Source organism: Dermochelys coriacea, chromosome 3, assembly GCF_009764565.3.
Source record: "Dermochelys coriacea isolate rDerCor1 chromosome 3, rDerCor1.pri.v4, whole genome shotgun sequence".
Taxonomy (NCBI): domain Eukaryota; kingdom Metazoa; phylum Chordata; order Testudines; family Dermochelyidae; genus Dermochelys; species Dermochelys coriacea.
The window spans coordinates 153,733,758-153,760,542 of NC_050070.1; the positions used below are offsets into that span (position 1 = coordinate 153,733,758).

The 26,785-nt window shown below is 41.5% G+C and overlaps 1 protein-coding gene across 2 annotated transcripts in view; it reads right to left on the reverse strand.

The window, feature by feature from the left end:
* Positions 1-26,785, reverse strand: part of KIF6 (kinesin family member 6) — a 282,709-nt gene that overhangs the window by 238,910 nt on the left and 17,014 nt on the right. The window contains exon 4 of one of the 2 annotated variants that reach the window (XM_038397613.2): positions 8,960-9,107. The exons of the other annotated variant lie outside the window; for it this stretch is intronic. Within the exon in view, the coding sequence (XP_038253541.1) occupies positions 8,960-9,107 (148 nt within the window). The remainder of the gene's footprint in view (positions 1-8,959; positions 9,108-26,785) is intronic. 2 annotated transcript variants of the gene reach the window in all.

Genomic DNA, 26,785 nt, shown 5'->3' on the forward strand with positions numbered 1-26,785 from the left:
CATGTGAAAAAACCCTTTATGTCAGTTGAGCTCCCACCATTGGAGCTTAGGTGTGTGTGTGGATGGAACACCTGCCATCATGAAGGGGGAACCTGTGCCTCTGGTGCACCATAGATGGTTTTGGGGGGCATGCTGGGAAGAGACCATTAGACCAGCACTTACATGAATTTAATGGAAGAACCAACACATAGCTACAGGCACAGCGGCAACTCTTTCAACCCATGGAGCTGCAGGCCTTTGCTGCATAGTACTGTAGCCACATGGCTTATCACTTGGTTCAGTGGATTAACATTATCCTCCCTATTCCGCCTGAACCACTCCCTAGATCCACACAAGCCCATTTACTCAAGCTTTGAATGGGGAGAAGTGAATTTCACCCTGTATTAGTGAGATCCTTGACTACAGAGTCTACTGTATCCCTATTTGAAAAGCTAATTGCTCTTTGCAGATGTCTGCATATCAATACCTGTTTTACAAAGAAACCACATTAACAGAAACATGCCATGTACTGCTAAACACTTATGATGCCTCTGGGCCTCAACAGGAACCCTGGAGGTTTTAAAGAACAGGTTGGACAAACACCTGTCAGGGATGGTCCAGGTTTACATGGTCCTACCTCAGCGCAGGGGGCTGAACTTGATGATTTCTCAACGTCACTTCCAGCCCTACACTTCTATGATTCTGTCTCCACCATCTCCAATCCTGCTAAACTACATTTCCTTTAATGATAGTTCATCCTACTTCTGAGTCTACCTCATGAACCAAGAGGGAAGTTGACATTTCACCACACACATAGTAAAGAAACAATAACAAAGATATTTGTATATTTTAAATATATTTAAATGTAATTTTGACTAGTGCACAAATATATGGAAATTTTCCCCAATGTCAGTTTTTTAAAAAGGGCCCACTATAAAAGACAAGGAAATGTGAGAAGAGAAAGGTATGGAAAGAGACAAAGATGAAAGGACGAAGAAACAAGAAGAGATAGGGAGGAAAGTAAAAGTGGCCAATCTGAGAGCAGAGAGGGGACAGTGTCCGTAAATGTCTGGCTAGCTAATACTACAAAGTGCCAGGTTTCAGATCGGATCCGATGAAGTGAGCTGTAGCTCACGAAAGCTTATGCTCTAATAAATTTGTTAGTCTCTAAGGTGCCACAAGTACTCCTTTTCTTTTTACAAAGTGCCAGTTACTTTAAGTGCCAGAAACAAGTCTGAAAAATCAAATGTTCCTGCATGCATTCTTGATAGAAATAAATATGCAAATACTACAAATCAGATGGTTATTTCTTCATCCTACATTATTATTTAATCAGCACAGTACCAGACAAAGTCCTAGTCTCTAGGAGTTATTCTAGGGGCTCCATCTTATACACCCTTACTCATGTAGGTGTTCATGTGACTAAAATCTACTCTTATGAATAAGGATTGGTAGGATACAGCTCTAAATACAGTACAAACATGACATGGAATGGCTGACCAGATGATAACCAGGACGTAACAGTAAGCTATTTGATCAACTTACCTATTTTCACATATATTTCATTTTCACATTTGTATAAAGTTGCTAAATTAAAGAAATAAAGTTTAATTCAGTCATGGACCTTATGGAGTAAAGATGGACAAAGAACACATGAAGTCAGACAGACAATATGCCACTTTTGCTTTTATTTTCTTGGCTTTGCTTCACATGGTTGATGGAATGGTAGAATGAATGACTTATATTGGTTCAGAATTATTACAGCATGTAAACAAAATTTAATTTCTCTTTTGGGGAACACTGATATAAAATTGCCAAGAATATTTAATTTATTTTTCTCTTTTACAGATGTAATGAGTGACTATCAACGTCATTCTCTGTCGCAACCTCTTAGAAACCTGACAATAATATTTATCTCCTGACTGATTTTGTTTCTGCCCAACGGAAAAGTAGATCATTTTGCTGTGTTTTGGTTGAAGTGAAAACTAACTTTTAGCAGAAGTTTTTACACTTTTGATGTCAAGGACCACTTCATAAGATCCTTCGATGGCCTCCCCGCAATCCCATACCTTATTCATGGCAACAGTGCTTGGTTCTCAAACTTTTTTTCCCTTCTGTGGGTCACCAAAAACAATTCCTATTTAAGAATCACTGATTTAAAAATAACTTTAGTACAGAATGAAAAGAAACATGTTGCTTGCTGGTTGAACTCAATTTTAATTTCTTATCTAAACCATATAATAACAACTTTTCCAACTAAATAATTTTAGTTAAGATGGGAGAATGAAAAAGCAAGTTTTAAGCCACTCAAAATTTTTCTAGACTGTTTTTGCATCTCTAATGAAGCACATAGGTGTTGGGACGCTAATCTCCTTTTTTAAGGAGAAAAAATTCACCCAGATGAATAGGGTCCATACAATGCCCACTGCAACACTCAAGTCCCAAAATGGCCCTCCTCTGTGAGAGGGGGAGGAACAGGCTGAGCAGCCATGCAGGCTTGGAGGGGGTACTGTACTCTTTGCTTGTCACAGAGTGGGACTTTATGCCAGGCCCAAGTGGGCTAGCACCGTTGGGGGAGGAGCTACTGAATCAACATTTATGGGGTTACATGGGTCCTGTGACAGGGTGCTGACCAAGAACTGCTGAGCAAGCCCTCTGTCACTCCAGTTCCAAGAAAGGGAGATGAATTGGACTGACTAGAGGAACCTGAGCCTGATTGGCAAAGCCACAACAACTGCCAGCCTGATTAGCCTGGGGTTATATACAGGCATGGAGAAAGGAAAGAAGGAAGCAAGAGTGGTGGGGAGAAGCCAAGAGAGTGGAAGGAGAGGGATAGCTCTCCCCTCCTGGCTACAAGAAAGAGAAGCCCTTAAGGCTGGGACCCCCAGCAATATGTGGTGAGAGGTGGTGGGTTTGCACTGTGTAAATAAACTGCACTGGTGACTGCTGAGCCAAAAGGTCTCTGAGTGATTTTTGGAACAGAGCAGAGACAGGCCCAAGAGGGGCCCTGCAACACCCTGTTACATGTGGGGGCTTGTCCAGGACCTGAGCCAGTGCAAGAGTTTGGTGGTCCGGAGATGGAGGAGACCCTGCAGTGGCTGGTAAAGCAGCAGGAAGAAATGCACAAGGCTATGCAAGTTTTCAGCAAGCCCACCATGTAGAGAGGCAGGTCTTGCTTACTTGCCAAGCTGAGCAGCAAAGGAACCTGCAGGACTTGATACGGGAGCAGACCAGCATCCAACAGCAGCTCCTGCAGAGGATGGTGAGTCCTACGGGGGGGATGGCTCGTGGGCACCCGCCTAGGACTATGTAAAATGGGCCCCGCGGATGACCCACGTGTTCCTCGGCATGTTTGAGTGGATAGCCATGGGGGCTGGATAAGATAGGGCAAGCTGGGCCCTGAGGCTGGCTCCCTACCCACCGAAGACTCTCAAGTGGCCTACATGGCCCTGAGCGAAGAGCAGGCCAGTAACTACGATGCAGTTCAGGAGGCCATCTGAGATTGGGTGGGGCTGTCTTCAGAGAAATACCAGCAGAAGGTCCATTTGGCAAGGTGTATGTGGGATTTGCAGCTCCAGGAGTTTGCCCAGAGGTTGATGGCCTGGGCCACCCGCTGGCTGAGACCCAGCATCCAGACACTGGGGGAGATAATGGACGTGTTGGTCCTAGAAAAGTTTTTACAGATCCTCCCTGAGAACATACGGGTATGGGTTAGGCATCAACCAAGTACAGTGAAGGGGGGCCGTGAAACTGACTGAGGAATACGCGGAGGCCTACTTCCCCAGGAAAGAGGGGTGGCAGCCCAGAAAACTCCTGGCCAGAAAGGGCCTGGAGCAGAAGAGGCCTGAGCGGCTCCTCCGGGGGCCTGACCGATGACTTGTTGGCAATGTGGGCAACCAGGACATAACAAGAGGAACTGCCCATACATGGAGTGCGAGTACTGCAGCTGGACTAACGCTGGAGGGCAGGGGTAGGGGCAGAAATTGTCTACCATACCTGTGATGGTGGGGAGGGAACCCCAGGGTGGGACTTGGTAGATACGACCTCAGCCTGCTTGCTTATCCAGCGGCAGCTAGTAAAGCCACACTGGCTGATTCCCGGAGCCAGGATGGACCTTGAGTGTGTCCATGGGGATAAAAGATAGTGCCCTATGGCCCAGTTGCTCCTCAAGGTCCAGGGCAAGTTTCAGTGGAAACAGGTCAGGGTAGTCTAAGGGCTGTCTTACACGGTGGTGGTGGGCACAGACTGGGAGCCCTTCCCAGGAGGGACAGGAGGCGGTGGGAAGAAGCCCACCGTGGGGAAAAGGGGAGGTCCCCTGAAGAAGTGGGTGGAACCATCCAAGCCACAAAGCCTTGGTAAGGAGGGAGACCAAACTCCTCTGGAGAATGAGGTACAAACCCTTAAACAACAGAGCCCGAGGGGGAAGGAAACAGGGAAGGGGAGGCCTCCGGCCCAGGACCCTTACCAGAGGAGACAGGCCTGACGAAGCCCCCTTCAAGGCGACCCCCAGGAGAACGGACATAGATCCTGTGTGCCAGGCTGGTGGAACCGGAGGCCCTGCATGTCTAGGGGGAGATAGAGATCAACCCCAAAATCCTGCAAGAAGGGAAAGAGGAAAAGGAGGGGGACACCCATGGGGGTGCGAACGGTGTGAGGACCTGTGGGTAGCAGTAGACCTATGAGGGCATCCACCCCTTACACAATGTAACTTCTGTGGGTTGGGGATACAGGAACCCCACAAGGAAGACCCCCAAGGGTCACTAGAAGGTGGAAGGAGAACTCCCCCGCACTGCCCCATCCGGTAGAGAGAAGAGGGGACAGGCAAAGATTAATCTGGCAGTTCAGTAAGGAGCGGAGGTGTGTTACAGGGTGCTGACCAGGAACTGCTGAGCCAGCCTTCTGTCACTCCAGCTCCAAGTAAGGGAGAATTGGAGCTGACTAGAGGAACCTGAACCTGATTGGCAGAGCCGCAACAGTTGCCCGCCTGATTAGCCTGGGGCTATATACAGGCACAGAGGAAGGAAGCAAAGGTGGAGGGGAGAAGCCAGAGAGTGGAAGAAGAGGGGTAGCTCTCCCCTCCTGGCTACAAGAAAGAGAAGCCCCTATGGTGGGACCTCCAGCAATATGTGGTGAGAGTTGGAGGGTTTGCACTGTGTAAATAAACTTCACCGGTGACTGCTGAGTCAGAAGGTCTCTGAGTGATTGTTGGAGCAGAGCAAAGGCCGGGCCAAGGGGGGCTGTGCTATGCCCTGTTACAGGTCCAAAACTCCTCCTAGGCTGGAATAGTAGCTGCGGAGGGGTAGCACACTGCTACTCCACAACAAGCCTGCAAATTGGAGGAATTGGCCAACTAGCAGGGTCTTGGAATCTATTTCCACCCACATGTGCTTAGTTCCTGCAAAAAGACTGAATATTCATGCTTTGTGAAGAGAGGTATGAATTCCACACTCAAAAAATTAGGAAGCCTCCTTCAGAACAGCCATAAGGAGACTCAAGAGCTTCAGGAATTATTGACATCATTCATGTTCCTCAGTTAATCAGTCAGCATTTCCATTATTTTTTATATATATATATATATATATATATATATATATGTCAAGTTTTAACTCCTCTGTAAAAACTTATGCAAGGCTGATCTATTGCATAAAAGGTCAGGTAAGATTAAAAAAAAAAGTACCAAAATTAACAAGAATTAAATTTGGCAATTTTTCTCTTACTTACAAACAGCTGGCATAATGCCTTTGGCTATGGAGGCAAGCTTCCAACTTTCTTTGGTCACAAGTGAAATATATTGCAAGGTTTCCAACCTAGTGATTTCCCACAAACCCACCATTAACCGGAAAAGTATCTTGCATAATTCATAAGTGCACGTGTTTCCTCATCTGTAACATGCAAATAATGGTGCTTAACCTCCTTTGTAAAGCAGTTTAAGATCTATGGATGAAAAGTAGTATAAAAGAACTAAATACTGGCAAGAATTATTAGAGATACCAGTTGTACTCCATAATTAAGACTGAGTAGTGTTTTTGCACTTAAAAGCAATGACTCAACCTCTATGTATGAAAAATACAGCATTTACTTTTTTTTAAATATAGAATGGAATTTCTAGGAATTTACAAGTAAATCACTTAAATAATTTAGGAGTTAAAATTAATTTTAAAATGGCTTCTTTAAAAAAATGTAGACATTACTGTCAGACTGTTGTTGTTGTTGTCCTGAATGAACTTAACAACAGAACAATGCAGATGCGTCAAACCTCCCATGTTGTTTAAACTCACTAAAATCTTGCACATACACTACAATGGAAGATTTTTAATTATGGGCAGATGAATGAGCCTGTTATTCTTCATAAATGAATGTTTCTTCTTCATCAGAGGATGAAGAATAATACTCTTTTACAGAGAAGTCCACAAGAACTGTCCACATGCATGTGCAGGGGAAAGCTGGGAGTGAAGGAGGCGGGGGAAAACTAGGGTATACACTCCAGCTTCTTTGTGATACATTAGCAAAAACAAAGCAGATGCAAACCCAGCTGGATTGGCAAGTATGCTGTCGCTGCCATGCACTGCTCCCTTGTACACAAGTAGCCAAGCGTACTGGTGAAACTGGCCATAAAAATTAAATTTTAAAAAATTATTTAAGGTTAAGATCTTAAAATCATTGAAAATATCATTTGGTAACATTCTTTGAATTTCTTGTTTAGTGATCCTATATGAAATTTTAAATTTAGAAACCCACGTATATTTCCAGAAAATGCTACTTTAAGATTAAATGACAGTTGAAAGTATGTATCATTTATAGAGTACATTGACTGTGATTGTAAACTCTTCAGGGTTTGGGCTGCCCTTGTGTTTATGGCTGTACAGAGCCTAGTAGAGTGGGAGTCTGCTACCTGATTGAGGACTCTAGTTGCTACCACAATACAAATAATAAATAACAATATAAATAGTTTACACTGACACATTACATGGATGTTGTATTTAATCCTTAAACAACACATTATAAACCCAGGAAATTCAGTTAAGGTTAAACTAAAAAAAAAATCCAAACAGAAATGCACAGTTAGGGCACCAAAACAACCTTAACTTCACTCTGCAGTGACACCATGCAAAACCATATGATTAAGTTTTTGTCACTGCAGATTATATTATGCTGATTTTAAAGACATACTAGATTGCTTCTTTTCATCCCTTCATGTCACTACAGGGCTAAGGTAATGTTACTTGGGTGGCCCAACCACATTTCAATATCTTGACATGGCTAGATTTCTTTTAAATTTAACCTTAACTCTGAATTAACTGGATTTATACACAAATATAGGCTTCCAAATAACTACAACATTGATGTAATGTATTTTACCTTAACTATCTAATATGTGCTCTCAGATGTAACTCCATCTTAATACAGTTTTTGTCTGAAAATTATTATTAGGGGCAGCCTCTGCTCAGGAAAAAATTAAAAAATGGAATAACAGGTAAGGTTAGAAAAAGAGGTAAAGTAGGAGTGGTGAATCAGAAGGAGACTCCAAAGTAAGGGCACAGGGAAGAGATGGAGAAATTGTGGGTAAACCTTGCATTATTTAATATTAACCACTTTTTGTCTTACACTGAAACCAAATCCATGGTCTCTTCACACAAAGAACTTCCACTAGCTTCAACAGGAGTGCTACACGTGGAACATCTGCAAAACTGGCCCTATGAGTATAATTTACTACCTTTGAAAGTATTCTATAGACAATTTTTAACTAGTCTTTTAGGTCTAAATACCTTTTTAAAGCAGATCTAAAGACACTATTAAAAAGTTAAATACGTAACAGATGGCATACAAGTGCATCATGAGAAAAACGCATTATGGGCAAAAATTTTCATCACATCTTTTTACTATTTACAGCTTTACTTGTTCATGTGGAATACATGTGTAGCTATGCCGAGAAACTTGCATAATGTCTGCCCACTCTATGCCAGAGTTCAGTCAGCGAATGAGCCTCTTATTCATATTAGCATGTATAAGTGTATTACATACATATTTAAAGTTAAAGAAGTGACAAACATACAAAAAGGATGATTGTGGTTTGGATGTCTTTGGTTTTGAAAAATTAAACGGGCTGAGATATTGAAATTTGAAATGGTTTCCCCACAATATTTTACTAAATAGTAATGCATCCAATGAAGTGAGCTGTAGCTCACGAAAGCTTATGCTCAAATAAATTTTAGTCTCTAAGGTGCCACAATTACTCCTGTTCTTTTTGCGAATACAGACTAACACGGCTGCTACTCTGAAACCTACTAAATAGTTGTGATTATGGACCTGTGATATTTAAGTGGTCATATTATACTGTGACCATGCAATTAACATGGATTAGTATAATCTAGTAAAATAATCCTGTTAAGTAAGTAACCTGATTTTTTTTTTTAAGACCTTCAATAAAGTTTATCCAGGAAAATCAAGTTGTATTATGAATTTTACAAATACTGCATAAAGTTAATATTATGAGCTTCACTCAAACACACAAAAAGCAAGGTTGTTCAAATGATGGGTGAAAATATTGGTCGATGGTCCATTTTTATTTGCTCTTCTTGGCCTAAGGTTATATAAGATTACGAATTTTCATACTTCAGCTGTGCATTGCAACACTTATCATTGGCATAATAATACAGTGGATGATGACACAGCCAAATATTTGATCAAACACCACTCTGGGCGAGCCTGAAAGCAGTACTCTCAAAAAATCAGACATTGGAATAATTCTAATGGTGTCCACTATTTTTCAGTGCCTGGCAATAACCTGGTCATCCGCCACTCATGAGGATTTTATGGTAAGGCTACAGTGTCAGGCTAGATTTCACGCTGATATGCATTTCTTTCGTTTGGTGGGTTAAGTCAGGACTTACTGTAAGATTATCACTAAGATTGTTTCCTGTGATTCAATGCAGTATTAGTAAATCCGATTTTTTTTTAAAGAAAATGAAAGTTCTGTTACCTTCTCCAACTGCTGAAAAATGTAAGACAGAGTCCTGGGAATGATGCCTCGATCACTATAATGCTCTGCTCCCCCAGTTATGGTAAAAGTCTTTCCACTGCCCGTCTGTCCATATGCAAAGATAGTTCCATTATATCCTGCTAGAGCACTAAAAAATGAAGGAATAGATAACACATGTTGCATACAGTACCTTTTCCATGGTTATCTCTTATAGCTTCATGAAGAACCTGATCCAATGCCCATTGTAGTCAATGGGAATGTTTCAATTGTCTTCAGTGGGCATTTGGATCAGGCTCAAACAAATTTATTTTAGATCAGATGGAGTTTCAAGATTTTCATGACCTGAATAGAAAGCAATTATGTTCTGACTCATTCCATAATTAAATATCAGAGTTACTATTAGATTCTAACAAAGTTTATTATTATGTACACACTTAGTGTCCCTATCACCATACTATTTAAGTGAAAATGAAGAGTTGGTAATGGGCTACAGAGAATCTTTAATCTCTAATCCAACCCAGCCTGAATACAGTCGCTTGGTGGTGACTAAAATAGGCAGCACATGATAGCCATTCAATAGCCTGTGAAGTGAGTTTGATGGTCCCAGTCCAGTTTCTAGTGGAAAAGTGTGCAAATCACAAAAAAATCACAACAATCCATTAATCTTGTTTACAGTCTCAGCAGAGAAGCCAAAAAGCCAACTGTCCTCTTATCCTTAGACGTGGGTCCACAAAGTCAGGGCTAAAGCACGTTGAGGTGCCAATGTGTTTAAAGCTCCCATTGCTGCTGTCCATACTGTGCTCTATGTGTGCATAAATAAGAAACATAAACCTCTAGAAATACCAATCTGCACCTTTAATGAATGCTTACTACAGAGACTGGTCTTTAAAAAAAATGTTGGAAGGTTATCAGAAGAATTAAATTCATGATCTGGTAACCCAGTATCACAGCATCAGTTTGGGAGCAAGCTAGATGCCTTGCTGGCTATACTGTGAGTCAATTAAGACAGTTTGAGCTGCTGCGGAAGGGCCAAGAACCCATGGAATAGTGTGGAGGCACTGAAGTGTCCCACCCATCATAACTCAGTCCTCCACAGGTGGCCTGAGATCCTAGAATCACAGAATATTACGGTTGGAAGAGACCTCAGGAGGTCATCTAGTCCAAACCCCTGTTCAAAGCAGGACCAACCAAAGCAGGATCCCTGGGTTTTCCTCATGCTCCATACAACATCCACATATTTGGAAGGCTAAGCTTACTGCCCACCTTCTCCCCAACTGAACAATGTGTAGGAAATTCCATAAATAGAAATTCAGTGTCAAATCCATTAATATTTCTAATAATGCTCATCATTATAGTATCTCCCCATATACAGCACAAGATGGTTCTTTGTTTGTATAAGTTTCTCTTGGGCAAACTAATCTAGATGTAAAAGCAGATCCAGTGACACATATGGACACTCTTTTAGGGAAAGTAAGTATGTCCAAAATTTTGGGGAAACAGTAAAGAATCAGAAAACAGTTCATAGATTCTATTCTACTCAGGTTCTTATACTGTGTCACTCACCAAGTATCCTCGTACCTTCCAGAAGTGCATTGTGACATGACTAGCAGTAGTCATGTGTCGGTCTCTCTTTTTCCCTTCCTTTTCCCAGGAAGGAAACTGGGTGTGGATTTTTTTAAAAAAATTGCTTATGCTATTTACTTTTAAGAATGAAGAGTAGGTTAAGTTTGCAATTGGAATGAAAAGTGATGAGTGTTGTGGTGGTCCATGGATCCTAAAGTAGTTCTTTCCACAGTCTTGGACTGGCTACAAAAAAGTCTCGTCTCCTGCATAAATGAAAGTTACCATTATGATAGACAGTTTTATTGTGCCAGAGGAGCAGAGTTGTTGATTATGGTCCTCATTCTGGAACTTTAGGCAACCTTTAAGGTAAGCCTGGGCCCAGACCCTTAAAAATCTTGAAGATGAAGACTGAGACTTGAATTTGACACAGTATTTTAGGGGGACTCAGTGTAGTGAGATGACAATGGACATTGCATACTTCCAGAACCTGTGTTGCTGTGGAGGTGCACTGCTGAACTCTGTACTAATTATAATTTACCCTAGAATAACTGTCTCATGCTCAGGTAGACTGCACTGCTGTTGTCCCACTAAGAGGTAGTCAAGGCACATATTAATAAGGCTGAATCACCTTTTGAAAAGTTAGGATGCACTCTCCTAGGTAAATGTAGATGATAGAATGTGGACATTGCTATGTGAGAGTTTAGGTCAGTGATGAATCCAAGAGCCCAAACGATGGCACACAAGTCTCCTAGTTAGCTGTCAATGGCAGAACATATCATTTATGAATCCAGGAACATTCCCAAACTGCAAACTCATCTGACCAGGAGACTGCACTGTGGCTGGAAACTCACCTGCCAAACACAATAACCTCTGTCATATTTGAATGTAACTTCAAACAACTGTTCTTCATCCATAAATTGATTTTGACCAAGCATGGACAATCATGAGAACAGTGATATTGCTGTATATTGTGAAGGACAGATGGAGCTGTGTGTCATCCCACTTCCATGATCAACTGAGACATTTTTTATTAAAGAATTTAGATAATTTACAGGATATGAGAGTATGTATTTGAATGTTTCTGGTCTTGGTTTTATTTGAAGAGAGAGATAGTTTTAATGCAACGAACAAAGAGCATTTCCTTTAACTATGGTGATCTGGATTTCATTACTGCTAAGGTGGTACAGTTTGATGGAACTATTTGTATATAAAAATATGGCTAATGGTTTTTTTATTAATACATGGCAAACGTTCCTTCACTACTTACCAGGAGAGATTCATACTTTTTGTTAAATAAGACCTTGAGGAGGGAATGTCTGAGATATAAATGCAAGTTTTGGTTATTTGCCCAGACCTCCCTGAGATAATATATACGTAGGTTATGGATATATGAATTATGCTTTTCTTTTCTTAATTTCATGTATACATTTTAAAGTCTATATTGATTTTAAAGGGTATATGAGTTTATATGTTTTATTTGTCCAAGTTTACCTTGGAGGTAAAGACTTAAGACTATTTTTTGCCATTTTTAAATTCATTTCAGATTAATTATGGTAAACTGCCCAAGAATACTCCTGGAAAACAAGTACTTTGCTACCCCCTGTATATCAGCTCCTACATTCTATGGTGATTGACAAGATATAAATACCCAAGGTAGAAATTATGGTCATTACTTTGTATCTTCACTTTTCTGTAAAAGACAGATAATTGGAAACGATCACCCAAAAATAGTTAAAATTAGAAACTGGATAAGTATTCACCCTACTTTTTACTACAATATTCATATGGCCAATTGAACTAGGACTCGACAGTCTGCATTTGACAGGACAGATTATAAAATCTCTGGATTCAGGAATGCCAAATTCCTCTTTTTTCTTTCAGCAACTGTAGTTTATAAAGACTTGCCCTAGATTTATACATCTCATAAACTGTTTTTCCACATTTCAAACTCCTCTTACAATAAATTCAAAAGGAGCAATAAAAGGGATAAATTAATTAGGGAAGAATTATCCTCCCAGATAAGATTTACAGACCCCAAAAGTAGATTTAATACATTTAGTCTAAAGACCCTACCAACTTTGCATAAAGGAAAAAGAGCAAAAATATTATTGTGCATTTTCTGTTTATAGATAAAGTGATAAGCCAAGATAAGAAAAAATGTTTCTTTCTCGTCTAAGAGGAAGGGACCATGTATAGATAGGCTCCTGGTCTGGCACCATGAGAGATGCAAAGGGTCTCCAACTTAATAAAGCTTATTTGAAAACCTGAGAGGTTGCCAAATTGCTCAGTTTAATCCACTACACTAGGATATCAAAGAAAAACAAACAGAAGTATATTGACAGCAACTACAGCCAACATCTGCTCCTAATGACCAAAAATACCCCATGAAGTCAGGGAATAGTTGGATTTTAGCTTCCAGATGTTAAAAAGCCAATACAAACAGCATCAAGATTAGGAAACGCCCAATCCATCTACTCAAGGAATTTGTAGAGTACCTATCAACACAGTATCTGAGTGCTCAGTACAATAATAGTGAATCACAGAGCTGCCCTTAAGTGAATCTGCTTCTTGCCTCTTCTAGGTTTGGGATCTTACTGATCTTCCTTCCTTTCCTGTTCTTCTTCACAGTTGTTGTAGTTCCACAACTTCAGTTATTGTGCTGAGGCATCTGCAAAAAGGTGTACTTTGCAGTGAATTCTGGATATGGTCACACTTAGCCTTACAGTATTATCTTCCCCTGGTTTCTCTTTTACTCCTGGGGGAATTCTGCACCACTGCACATGTACAGAATTTATGTCCCCCACAGATTTCTTTGCTTCCCATGGAAAAATGACTTTCTGACGGTGAAACAAAGGGAAGCCACAAGAGCAGTCATACAACCCTTCCCAACAGTATGTTTCAGGTGCCCAGGGCAGCTGGCAGAGAGGTAAATCACTGTGGAGCACGGGGCAGGACTGGGAAGACCCAGCTTGTGGCTCCGACTCTGCGCCGGACTCAGTGGCTAGTCCCAGCTGGGCTGAAGAGGACGGGACTTCCTCTTTCTCTTCCCCTGTATAGCATGTCAGAGCCATCCCCAGATTTCTCCCCCAGCTGTAGAAAGTTCTGCAAACTGCCCCTCCCCCCCACATGCTTCCTGCATCCATCGCTCCTCAGCTGCAGAGGGAGGGATCACTGTACAGGAAGCTGCTCCCCCATCCGCCCAACCCCCGTGCATCCAGACCTCCTCATACTCAGACCCTCCTGCTGAGCCTCAGCGTCCCCGCCCCACCCAGAACCCACCCAATAAGCCCCACTCCCTCTGCACCTGGACCACGCCAACAAGCCACCCACACCCAGATCCCCCCCACCAAGCCCTGCTGAGCCTCACGCCCCCCACACACACCCAGAACCCCCCACAACAAGCCCCACTCCCTCTGCACCTGGACCATGCCGACAAGCCACCCGGATCCCCACCCTACCAAGCCCCAACCAACTGCACCTGGATCCCCACTCCACTGAGCCCCACTCCCCCAGCATCTGGATCCCTCCCACTGATCTCCCCAGACCCCCCTGCTGAGCCGTACCTCCCCACCCAGACCGTCTGCTGAGCCCCAACCGCCTTTCACCTGGACCCCCCTGCAGAGTCCCATTACCATTACACCCAGAATCCCCCAACAAGCCCCGGTGCATCCAGGTGCCCCCTGCACCCGGATCTCCCATTGAGCCGCCTGTACCCAGATTGCCCCACACAGAACCCTCTCAACCCACACCCATACTAATCCCCTCCACACTTGGATCCTGCCATGCTGAGCCTGCCTGCCCGCACCTGGCACAGAGGGGCAGGGCCCTGGAGTGTTTCTGAGGCAGGTCCAGTCCTTGCACTGTGTCAGGGTTGGGTGCAGCCTCACCGCTGAGTCCATGTCCCGGAGGGCGAGCTGCACAGTGATCTCCCACCTCTCTGCAGCCAGTGGCCTGTGCTCCCCAATGCCATGCTGGAGCCTCCACATTTATTTGACAAATAACATTTTCAGAATTCTGCAGAAATTTAAAATACTGTGTACAGAATTTTTTATTTTTTGGTGCAGAATGCCTTCAGGATTACTCTTTCCAGCACAAAAGCATCAGACTAAGAATTACCACAATTGTATACAAAGAGCCAAATTTCACACTCCTTACATGGGAAAAACTCCCACTGCAAACACATGGGAGTTTTTTGTGTAAGGCATACAGGATTTGGCCCTAAGTTTGAAGTAAATACTAGAACATGTTGATCTACCTTCTGAATGATCTGCAAAAAGATTCTACACAGAATGTGGACAAATGAAGGTAGAGACAGTGCTAGCCAACTGGAGGCCTTAAGGAGGAATATTTTTGCCCCCTACAACACACAATAAAAAGCAAATGGGGGCCCCCTTGAGCTGCTCGGGATCCTAAGCAATTGCTTAGTCTGCTTATGCCTAGTGCCAGCTCTGAACCAAGGTCAGTAAAAAAAGGTTCCAGTTCCATGTTGTTATTTTTATAGTTAATGACAGTAGCATCCAGAGCACCCAATCCAGCTCAAAGGCTCCACTGTGTTGGATACTGTACAGAAATGCTGGTTGTGATTCCATAGTTAAGGCTGAGTTCTGTTTTGCAATTAAAGCAGGGATTCAACCCCTCTGTTTTGTATAAAAAATACAGTGCATCCTCCCCAAATGTACAGCACTTATTTTTTGAGTACAGAATAAATGGAGAATTTTCAAGTAAATCCATTAATTAATTGAAGAGTTTAAATTAAGAACTAAAACCTTTAAGAAATTTAGCATCCTTGTCAGTCTTTTCATTGTCTCCAATCATCTTAACAACAGAATAACACACTCTTCAAACTTCCTGTATAGTTCACTGAAATTTCTTGCATAGGCTATATATGAGGAAATTAGGCTGTAATTAAGCTAAGTTATTAATGATTTTTATATCTAATTACAATAGGCTTCAACAGGGTCAGGTCAACAGCTCAGGTAACTTGTAAGAGGGGACACTAGACGTAACTCAACCAGTCATCACTCTTCCCCTGCAGTTAATTTGCATGCAACGTTTCTATTTGCCACCAATGAGTCAATGGTATGAGGGGGACTATACTCCTATGGAAGTGTTCTCACTGTTAGATTGCTTGGCCCAACTGTCACTGATCTTTAAATATTCTGTGGCTATATGTTAACTTGGGCATCAGTGCTTGCAAGATTTCCGACAGTAGTGTTAACTTGGCTCCACACACTTCTTTCTTCTATTCAATATTCCCCTACTCTCACATATATGGATATGATCCAGTGATAACAATCTTACATTGTTAATTACAAAATCATGATTTATAATTTGATAAAGCATATGCTGTGTTACATTTTAGTTCACTTACATATTCAAACATACTGCTATCTAAATAACCCGTTCTTCTCTCTTTGCCTCTTCAAAAGATGGAGCATTTGTGATGGGTTGGATCATAGAAACCCCCTTGGGAACTGTGCTGAGACTACTTCTAACCCATTTTCCCTGCCAGCTTGAGGGTTCAGTGCCCTGCCTGGTTTGAGCCAGACATGCTAGCCTGCTACAAACCCAGTCCCAGGTCTGAACAACGTCCCCCAAAAGCCGCAGGCTTAACTAAAAATTGCTTAAGAAGTGTTCCTGTCTCTAACACTCAGATGCCCAGCTCCAATGGGGTCCAAACCCCAAATAAATCCGTTTTACCCTGTATAAAACATATACAGGATAACTCATAAATTGTTCGCCCTCTATAACACTGATAGAGAGATATGCACAGTTGTTTGCCCCCCAGGTATTAATACATACTCTGGGTTAATTAATAAGTAAAATGTGATTTTATTAAATACAAAAAGTAGGATTTAAGTAGTTCCAAATAATAACAGACAGAACAAAGTGAATTACCAAGCAAAATAAAATAAAACATGCAAGTTTAAACCTAATACATGTCTGGCTCAAGAAAGCAATTACAGATGAAATCTCACCCTCAGAGATGTTTCAATAAGCTTCTATCACAGACTGGACGCCTTCCTAGTCTGGGCCCAATCATTTCCCCTGGTACAGCCCTTGTTCCAGCTCAGGTGGTAACTAGGGGATTTCTCATGATTGCAGCCCCCTTTGTTCTGTTCCACTCCCTTATATATCCTTTGCATAAGGCGGGAATCCCTTGTCCCTCTCTGGGTTCCCACCCCTTCTTCTAAATGGAAAAGCACCAGGTTAAAGATGGATACCAGTTCAGGTGACATGATCACATGTCACTGTAAGACTTCAAGCCCTCATTTCTCCCAGACAGACTCACAGGAAGGCCTGCAAGCAAACAGAGCCATCCACAATCAATTGTCCTGGTTGATGGGAGCCATCAAGATTCCAAACCACCATTAATGGCCCACACTTTGCATAACTACAATAGGACCTCAGAGTTATATTTCTAGTTTCAGATACAATAGTGATACATTTATACAAATAGGATGACCACACTCAGTAAATTATAAGCTTTGTAATGTTACCTTACAAGAGACCTTTTGCATGAAGCATGTTCCAGTAACATTATATTCATGCTCATTAGCATATTTTCATAAAATCATATAGAATGCAATGTCACAGAATTGATAGCTCATCTACAAAGATCTTTTTTGCTCTTGGCCATGTCTCTTAATTTCTCTTTTTTCCAATGACTGTTTATTGGGTTAAACTTTCAAAGGGTCTTCAGCCTGGTCACATTTTTCTCTAGCTAAATTTTACAAGGACACACTAGCTCCCTTGTCCCCCCAACAACAGATATATTAATGGAAACTACATTTGCCTGCAAAAAAGCAGCTTATGTGTAGACATGAGTTTATGAATGAAGAAAATCTCAGAAGTAAAAATGTGCATACAAAACCCTGTACGCTCAAAAGTGTGAGTAACAGTCAAGGACACTTTTGAAAATGTGGCCCATTATTTCTCTCTGCATTATTTAAGATCTGTAAGGAACTACAGGATATAGGTCTAATCTTGCTAACCCACAATCCTGCTAAATAAGGACTATTGAAATCAATGAGACTGCAGTGTAATTTGGCAATGAATCTGACCTAGTAATTGTTAACATAATAAATGCTGCTTAGGGATCAAACTTGATCTTTGTTCATTTAAAAACGCTGTATCTTCATTTTCAAAATAAAAATCAATTCCCAAATTGCTTACTTAACCTGCATCTTGTTTTAGTTTGTTCTTGAGAGAACAAATTCTAAATTTAAACTGTAGCTGTATAAGCTTGTATATGGGCACTTAGAAGATGGGCAAAATAAAAGGTTATTTGCTGAACACGGAATACTTGAAAAGTTCAAGGTATGAAATATATGTTTCAACATTAAGCTACACAATTTATTTGGTTAAAGAAAAATATGTAGGAAGGAGAATGCTTCTCTAAACATTTCAGCAGTACTGTGCCAGTCAGTGTACAACTTTCTAAAGAAAAGAAGGCCACACTTGCAGATGTAGAGTGCTTTCAGTTAAACCAGCCTTCGGAGAGCACAGTAGGGAAAGCGTTGCAGTCTGTCCACACTGACAGCTGCAAGCGCACTGGGGTGCCCACATTTGCGGCACTTGCAGTGGCATTGGGAGCGGTACATTATGGGCAGCTATCCCACAGAGCACCTCTTCACGTTCTGGCGCTGTGGCTTATGGGCGGGGCATTCTGGGTCCTGTCCCAACGCCCCGTGATGCATTTGTTCACATCCCAGCAATCCCTGTGCTTCCGTCCACATTTGGCGCCATCTTTCAATGTTTTTTGTACTGCGCGCTCTGTCTTTCCTTTTGGTCTGTGGGAATGGAGCCCGAACTGCTGAGGAATATGCTGACAAGTCTCGCCAGCACATCATGTTTTGCAGTCGAGTTACTCCTTAAGATCCAAACTGACAGTGAGGACTCCAACGATGATATCGATGCAAGTAACACATACAACACGAGATTGCTTGTGGCATTCATGGACATGCTCACCACCATGGAACACCGCTTTTGGGCTCGGGAAACAAGCACTGAGTGTGGGATCACATCGTCATGCAAGTCTGGGATGATGAGCAGTGGCTGCAGAACTTTCAGATGAGAACAGCCACTTTCATGGGACTGTGTGATGAGCTCGCCTCCACCCTGCGGCAGAAGGACACAAGATTGAGAGCTGCCCTGACAGTGGAGAAGTAGGTGGCTATTGCAATCTGGAAGCTGGCAACTCCAGACAGCTACCAATCGGTCGCTAACCAGTTTGGAGTGGGAAAATCAACCGTCAGAATCATGTTGATGCAAGTTTGCAGGGCCATTAATCGCATCCTGCTCAGAAGAACCATGACTCTGGGTAACGTGCATGACACTGTGGCTGGCTTTGCACAAATGGGTTTCCCTAACTGTGGAGGGGCGACAGATGAGACGCATATTCTAATTCTGGCACCAGCCCACCTAGCCTCTGAGTACGTTACTTGGAAGGGGTACTTCTCTATGGTTCTCCAGGCGCTTGTGGATCACCATGGGCATTTCATTGACATTAACACAGGCTGGCCCAAAAAGGTGCATGATGCATGCATCTTTTGGAACACTGACCTGTTCAGGAAGCTGCAAGACGGGACTTTTTTCCCAGACCAGAACACCGTAGGGGAAGTTGAAATGCCTGTTGTGATCCTTGGACACCCCACTTACCCTTTCACGCCATGGCTCATGATAACCAGAGTGGCTAGAACAGGCACTGTGGGACACTTCTCGAGGCCGATCAGAGTGCATTGACAGATGAGGACGTCCACACTGGCGCATCGGCGCCCCAGCGGAGGCACATCAAATGTTATTCCACCCACTGAGGTGGATTACCAGGAACGCTCTAGCTGCAGAGTCCGGACACTCTATGTGCCTTGCCAGTGTGGCCGCGTTGTGAGTTAGAGCACACGGGGCTGCTTTAGTGCACTCTAACTCGCAAGCATAGCCATGCCATTAGTGTTAGTGCAGGTGAAAGGCCTTTGTATGTGTACACTGCACTTTAGGCCCTGGCTCTGACTCAGGTCTGAGCCCAAACCCCTCTTCTGTCCACACAAAGATCTCTTCGACTCAGATCAGCAAGCATTCAGAATCCAGGTCCTAGGACCCTACTAATGGTGGTGGGTCAGAGCCTGAGTCCTGCCGGAAGTCTGATCTAAGTCCTGTCATTTTAGCAGTGTGGATACAATTCAGAAGGTCTGCATATTGCAGTATGAACGTGTTAACTTGGGGCTGTGCATGCTACCGGGTGGCAAGGTGCCGAAAAGTTAGATGTTGAAATATTTAGTCCTTTTGTGGGATCTATCCCAAAAAAGAAACCACAACATCTCATTCAACTTTGAAGGTGGTGGCTGTAGATGGCCTCTGCAACCCAAAAATTTGATAGTGCTATTTGGAAGGGGGCACAGCCAAGATGGATTTCCTCAGAAGTTTCCACTAGAGGGACTCCTGAAGACCTCAGCCACAAACTAAAGCTGTCTCCAAAAAAAGTAGAAACATCAAGGGAAAACAGTAGGGAAATACCAACAGACCTCCCTTGGAGCAAATATCTGATTTTGCAGGAAGCTAGGCTAGCACAGGGAGGTGTAATGTGCATCTCCTTACACTAAATATTAAAGTGGCATCAGAATCACCAGAAAAACCTGCATGTTTTTCTCTTGAGCAGTTGAGCTTTGGCATGGTTAAAAAGATGCTTTGTTCAATGAATTGTCTCTTAACTACTTCAAACAAAATACATCAAAGACACATTATCCAGGAGACGAGGTCTTGCTGAAATGATCTTTAGTGAGTTTATGAAATGTTGTATGACTTCATGTTCAGAAGCTCATGGACTAATTCCAGGCAGATTGGCCAGGATGTTGCTGAAAAGATCTGTCTCCAGTATACTTTAACAAAATTACTGATGTTTATGATTTTCCAAGTTTTTGGAGGGACATCTCTCCTTAATAATAAATAGCAAGTTCAGAACAACAGAGTCTACAGAGAATGAAAAAAATGTAAAATGGGATGACCTAAATATGTCCAAATTTGTAAATTTCTCTATTCCCAAGTAGTCTGTTTTTTGATAAGATACATTTTACTTACAGGCTAGAATGTAACAGCATTTATTTGTAGAAATGAGAAATAAATTTCTTTTGATTTATATAAGAACAGAAAACACTGTTTCATTCACCAAAGACCAAATCCTGCAGTCTTTACTCAAGCAAAGTTCCCATCGATTTCAATGGGAATTTTATCTGTGTAAGGTTTTGGCCCCATTTAATTCAACTAAACAAATACGGACAGTGGTCATGACAAAGGACTTTATAACAATTACTCAGCAAGTAAATGAAGCATTAATTTGATTTTGTTTCTACTGCTAAACACAAACCACTTAAATTTCTCTTTTGTGATCTCATTTAGAATATGGAATAGAATTCATTTCTTGTCATTATTCTAGACTGAATACTCTGGATCAAGGACTTTCTTATTTATGTATAGATTCATAGGCCAAAAGGGAGCATTGTGATCATCCAATCTGACCTCCTATATAACACCTCAAAATAAATCCTCAAAATATTTCCCAGAGAATATATTTTAGAAAAACATCCAGTATATTTGTAAAAGGCTATCACAATATGGTCCTAATCTTCGAATGGGCCTCTACATGAGTGATGCTCACTCTCATAATTTTATGGGGAGTCTCATATGTTTGGTGTTTTCCTTGAAGCCCTAGTTCCAAGAATACAACCATATGAGACTATCAGCTTTAATTAAAAAAAAAAAGTTTCTAGGCCTCATGGTTACAGAGAAAAGCTTGGAAATGTGACCTAAGTGCCTCCTAAAGACTCAGAACCAAAAGAAATCAAAATGTATTTTTTCTTTAATATCTCATGATTTTTAAATGTTTGGGTTTGGCAATAGTAAAAAATAATAATTTTGCCAGTACTGTGTAACAACTAAATTTTGCATCACAGAATATAAATTTAAGTTACACTGAAAATCTACATAGTCCAAGGGTGAGCAAACTATGGCCCGCGGGCCAGATCCGGCCCACGAGCCATTTTAAGCTGGCCCACAAGCCGCACCACACAGCTCAGCCCCGCTCCGGCCGGGGCGCTGGGTCAGGGCCGCACCACGTGGCATGGCCCTGCTCAAGCTGGGGCGCTGGGTCGGGGCACATCACGCGGCTCAGCCCCGTTCCGGCCAGGGCGCTGGGTCGGGGGCAGCACCAGTGGCTCGGCCCGCTTTGGTGCTCTGGCTAGGGCGCTGGGTCGGGGCTGCATCACGTGGCTCAGCCCCACTATGGTGCTCCAGCCAGGGCATGGGATCGGGGGCCGCAACACGCAGCTCCTGGAAGCCGCGGCATGGCTCTGCTCCGGCTTCTACGTGGTCCAATGGGAGCTGCAAGGCGGTGCCTGTGGATGGGGCTGCACGCAGAGCCGCCTGGCCACGCCTCTGCACAGGAGTCAGAGAAGGGACATGCCACCACTTCCGGGAGCCACCTGAGGTAAGCGCCATTCAGAGCCTGAACCCCTGAGCCTCTCCCCATGCCCCAACACCCTGCCCCAGGCCTGATTCCCCCTCCCACTCTCCAAACCTCTTGATCCCAGCCCAGAGCACCCTCTTGCACCCCAAACCTCTCAGCCCCAGCCCCACCCCAGAGCCCGCACCCTGAGCCAGAACCTGCACCTCTTCCCACACCCCTGCCCCAGATCTGATCCCCCTCCCGCCCTCTGAACCCCTCAATCCCAGCCCGGAGCACCCTCCTGCACCCCAAACCTCTCATCCAGAGCCCGCACCCCCAGCCAGAACCTGCACCTCCTCCCGCACCCTAACTCCAATTTTGTGAGCATTCATGGCCTGTCATACGCTTTCTATTCCCTGATGTGGCCGTTGGGCCAAAAAGTTTGACCACCTCTGATTTAGTCACGATATAACATGAACCCATTCTATATGGCTGTATATAATATCAAAAAGTAAAAAGTGCCACCAACACTTTGTTTCATGGTTCCTACATAAATTATTTGAAATGTTATATATAATATGTGTGTGTGTACATATATATTTCTGTGTTTGGTTTTGATCATTTAAGATTGCTTGTTTTTATCAGATTAGGAGGAAAGGCCATTATAAAACAAATCACTGGCTCAAGGAAACATCACGGTTATCCAATGAACACTTTAAAGAGTTAAATAAATGTTTACGAACTAAGCAGCTCAGCTCTAAAGAGTTCATACCATCCAACAATCCAAAGTTACAGAACATAATAACAAATATTTATCACGGATATAAGACTTTGAAAAAACTAGTACCAATAAAGCAATTCAAGTGGGGGTACTGTTAGCATGAATACACCCATTTTATTGGAATAGCAGCCTGAGTTGCAACCAAATAACTTCTTAATCCCCAGTAATTATTTTAGCATAGGCACATGTCTATGTTGTCCTATTACTCAGTTTATTAAGTTACAGGAATGTGTGATACCATTTCTAGGCTAATTACTTACCTCTTTTATACATGAATCTATTTTTCTTGTTACATTTTATCAATGGAATTACATCCTTGCCTTCTAATTAACTGTATAAGCCACTACAACTGACTTTTGAAATCCTAGCAGTTCTTATTTGACTTGACAAAATGAGTCAGCAACATTTTTCAGTATAAAAAGAGTACAGACTGTCTTCACTGTACTGTGCACAATTGAAGTAACAGTTTTTCCAAGGCAGATGACAAATTATGCACACATACATGGGATCAGCATCAAATTAATGGAATTAACATAATCATATTGATGTTTATACTCATTCAGGTCCCAGGAAGTAAGGAAGCATTGACTAGTGACCTGAAGACAGGAGCCAGGAGTTTATGAGTTCTAGTCCCCGCCCTGACACAGACTCTCTCCATGGCTATGGACAAATCTCCATCTCTGACTCAGTAGCCCCATACATAAAATTGAGATATTACTTACAATATTTGCCACAAAATGGTGTTCAGGCAATCAGTTACAGTCTGGAAAATGCTTTGAGGAAAAAATCATACTAAACTACTAAGCATCATTAAACAAGAGTCTGAGTCAAAGCTCATTAAACTCAATAGGAGTCTTTTCGGTGACTTCCTTAGGGTTTGGACAAAGTCAAAAACATATAAGGTGTAAGAATGCATTAGCACACTAGACACTTTGAAAGTCACGTATTTTAACCATAATACAGTAATTAAACATATCTGTATATCAGCAGTTTTTTTTGTTATATTTGCAGCACTACTAATACACATCTTCATGATACATTTTGAGTATCAACTAATAATTTGGAAAACAATGTAGAATTTAAAACCTACTTTTTTCTGAGGATGAGATACAAGATATAGGCAGTAGGGTTTTTTTAGTTCTAACTATATCGAATTACATTTTCAAATACACATTCCACCTTAAATATAAAAATGAGTAAGTTTTTACCTGTGTACATTATCAGATGAAGAAAAATGTACTGTACTGGCAAGTTTCTACATTTGGTAAATTTCATCTTTAAAATATAATGGAATGTCAACTTGTGTTTAATTTTATGTGCAGAACTGCAGAACATGAAAAACAGATTACAACACTTATAAAGTAAACGATCCTCAACTAAACCAACTGTTCACACATTTCATTCAACTTTTGGCACGTAACTGGAATACTGCTCATTGCTGTGTATTGTATATGTATTTTCTATAAAATAATATATTAAATAATATATTATATAAATAAAATAATATATTTTCTCTAAAATAGAAATTTTTGACTTGAGAAAAAATGAGCTACAATATCCTAACTTTTCTGATTTTTAGTTCATAGGAGTTCTTGTAAAAACACATTTTTGAGAAAACATTTTTATGCAAACAAAGGTTTAATATTTTAAAAATCAATTACCAATTATAGAATAGCTATTATTTTTTTAAAACCTACTCTTTGAGAAAAATTCAGCAATTGTTAACACCAAAAGATCAGTATATAAAGACTAATTACCAATACTAGAAGATTAATATAAATGCTGTGCATACAATATGCATATTGAAAGGGACGAAAACTATCCTCTCCAGTTAGGGACTAATCTGTGTAATTTATTCAAAGATCAGCAAGGTTGTGTACACGTATTTTTTCTTTTACAATGTTTTCCAAATCTCATATAAATCCTTTATCAATTTCTTTTCTTTTCTTAGTGTCCTGATACTCTAGTGATGGGTTATAATACTAATTAGCAATAATAATGACTATTTCTTACCATACATACACTTCTAAATTATTTCATTAAAGGTCTCAATTTAGATACCTGTGTAGAAAATAGCTGTCACACATATTACTGTATTTGTATTTTTGGTAGATCAACTGATTTATCTCATCCCCAACAGACACTTATTTTCACCTTGAGGACCTTTATTTGGGAAATATGCACAACAACTGTTTTCAAACGTTCAGAATGCCTCAGGTAAAACAGCTATACAGAGTAGACAATTTCTGGAGATCTTCTAGAATATAGCTCAGTAACTTCCTCTTCAAAATGTAAAGGGTTAGTATAAAGAATAGTTTAGAATCCAATAACAGCAAGCAGTAAAAATACACTTTCTCCTTCTCGAAAGCAGATTGAGGTGGTTTTATTGTGGCTGTTTTTCTGACTACATTTTGTTCTAATTTATGATGAGCATTTTCTCTGTCTTAAGTTTAAGGACACAGAAATGTATTTTTTGTTTCTTATGCTCATTGTTAGAGAGAGTGCAGGGACTCTTGTGCTTGAGCTATGATGAGAACATTCTGAGCTAGCTCAGCTGTTAGATTTAACTTTGTTGAAGAATACAACAAACTGGCTCTCCGAACTGCAAGATTTAAACTATAAGATCTGCCTCAGATTCTTCTGCGAAAACAAACAAATAAAAAACCCTAAACTAGAAACTCCTCACTTAGGTCCCAGTCTTGAGAAGTGATGAGTAAAGACTTCTCCTATTAACTTCAATTTTCTTTTGTTTGACTTCAGTAGGAGGTGAGAGTGATTGGCAACTTTACCCAATTGAGCCCTTGAAGAGAACTTTTTCAGGCAGTATTCTTCCAAGAATAAAGATGGCATCATTCTTCAAAAGTAGAGATCTACAGGCACAAACTTCAGTGTATCATATAAGACTTTAAAAGGCTGTATCATGAAGTCTAGAACCAGTGGATGTATGTTTAAATTGGTAAAGAATGTAGGAATAATTGGTTACTATTGAAAAACCACAGCGAAGTTTGTTGAGAAAGTAAAAATCCATGTAATTGATACTGAACACAATGTTGCAAGCTCACAAAGAGCTGATTACAGAAATATTGATCATAAAGACCTAGTAATAGGATCAGGGAGTTTGATTTGAACATAAGGCTTATTGATCTTACAGCATTTTGTGTTTGTTAGTTTATAGAAATATTGGCCCTTCCAGATGCTTTTGTAGGCAAGGATCACAGGAGCCTGAAGATACTCAAAAATTGCAAGAAAATGAAAGCACCCATGCATAATAAATATATTCTTAATTTTTGTAACAGATTCTAAGAGTAAGATCCTTAAAACCAGCAGAATTTCAGGTCCCTTGGAAACTTAAGGGGTGGGGAGGAAGCAATATTACTTGATTATACAGTACCTTAGTTTTTCTTAAACAAATTTTAAGTGAAGCAAGTGTTCAGACCCATGGGGCTAAAGGATTTGTTTAGTTTCTGGCTAGAGTCTCCTTTAAATGGGGAGAAAAAGGATATATCTTTGAGATTTTGAAGTAGTGATGATATTTCCTAACATCAAGAAAACTGAGGTAAGGAGACAAAATGGTGTGGGAGGACTGAAAGCCCTGATGGATAATAGTAGGCTTGACTATAGAGAAGTATTGTCAGGGTCAGGCTGTGGGCAACCTGCGTGCAAGGGTCAGTCACTAAGTTGCGGTCAGGAGATGAGTAGCAGAGTCGGGGTCATGCTGGATCAGGATGCGAGAAATTCAGGGTCAGGCGGTGAAGTGCAGACAGGAGGCAAGTGGTGGAGTTGGGATTGAGCCAGGGTCAGGAGCCAGAGTCTGGGGTTCACAGCAAGGCAAGGACTGGAGCGGAAGCAAGAAGTCGGTCTGCGTTGTTGCTCAGACAGCTCCCTGTGATGGATTATTTGTTTATATACCAGCATGGGCCAATCAACAGGCTGTCAGGAGCCACCACTGCAGTCTTGCTGGGCAATACTTCCTGCAGTGTCTAGCTTTACAGGGTTCTCCAGTGGAAAGCCAGCCTGGACTTCTGGTGGTGATGCGGAAGTGTCC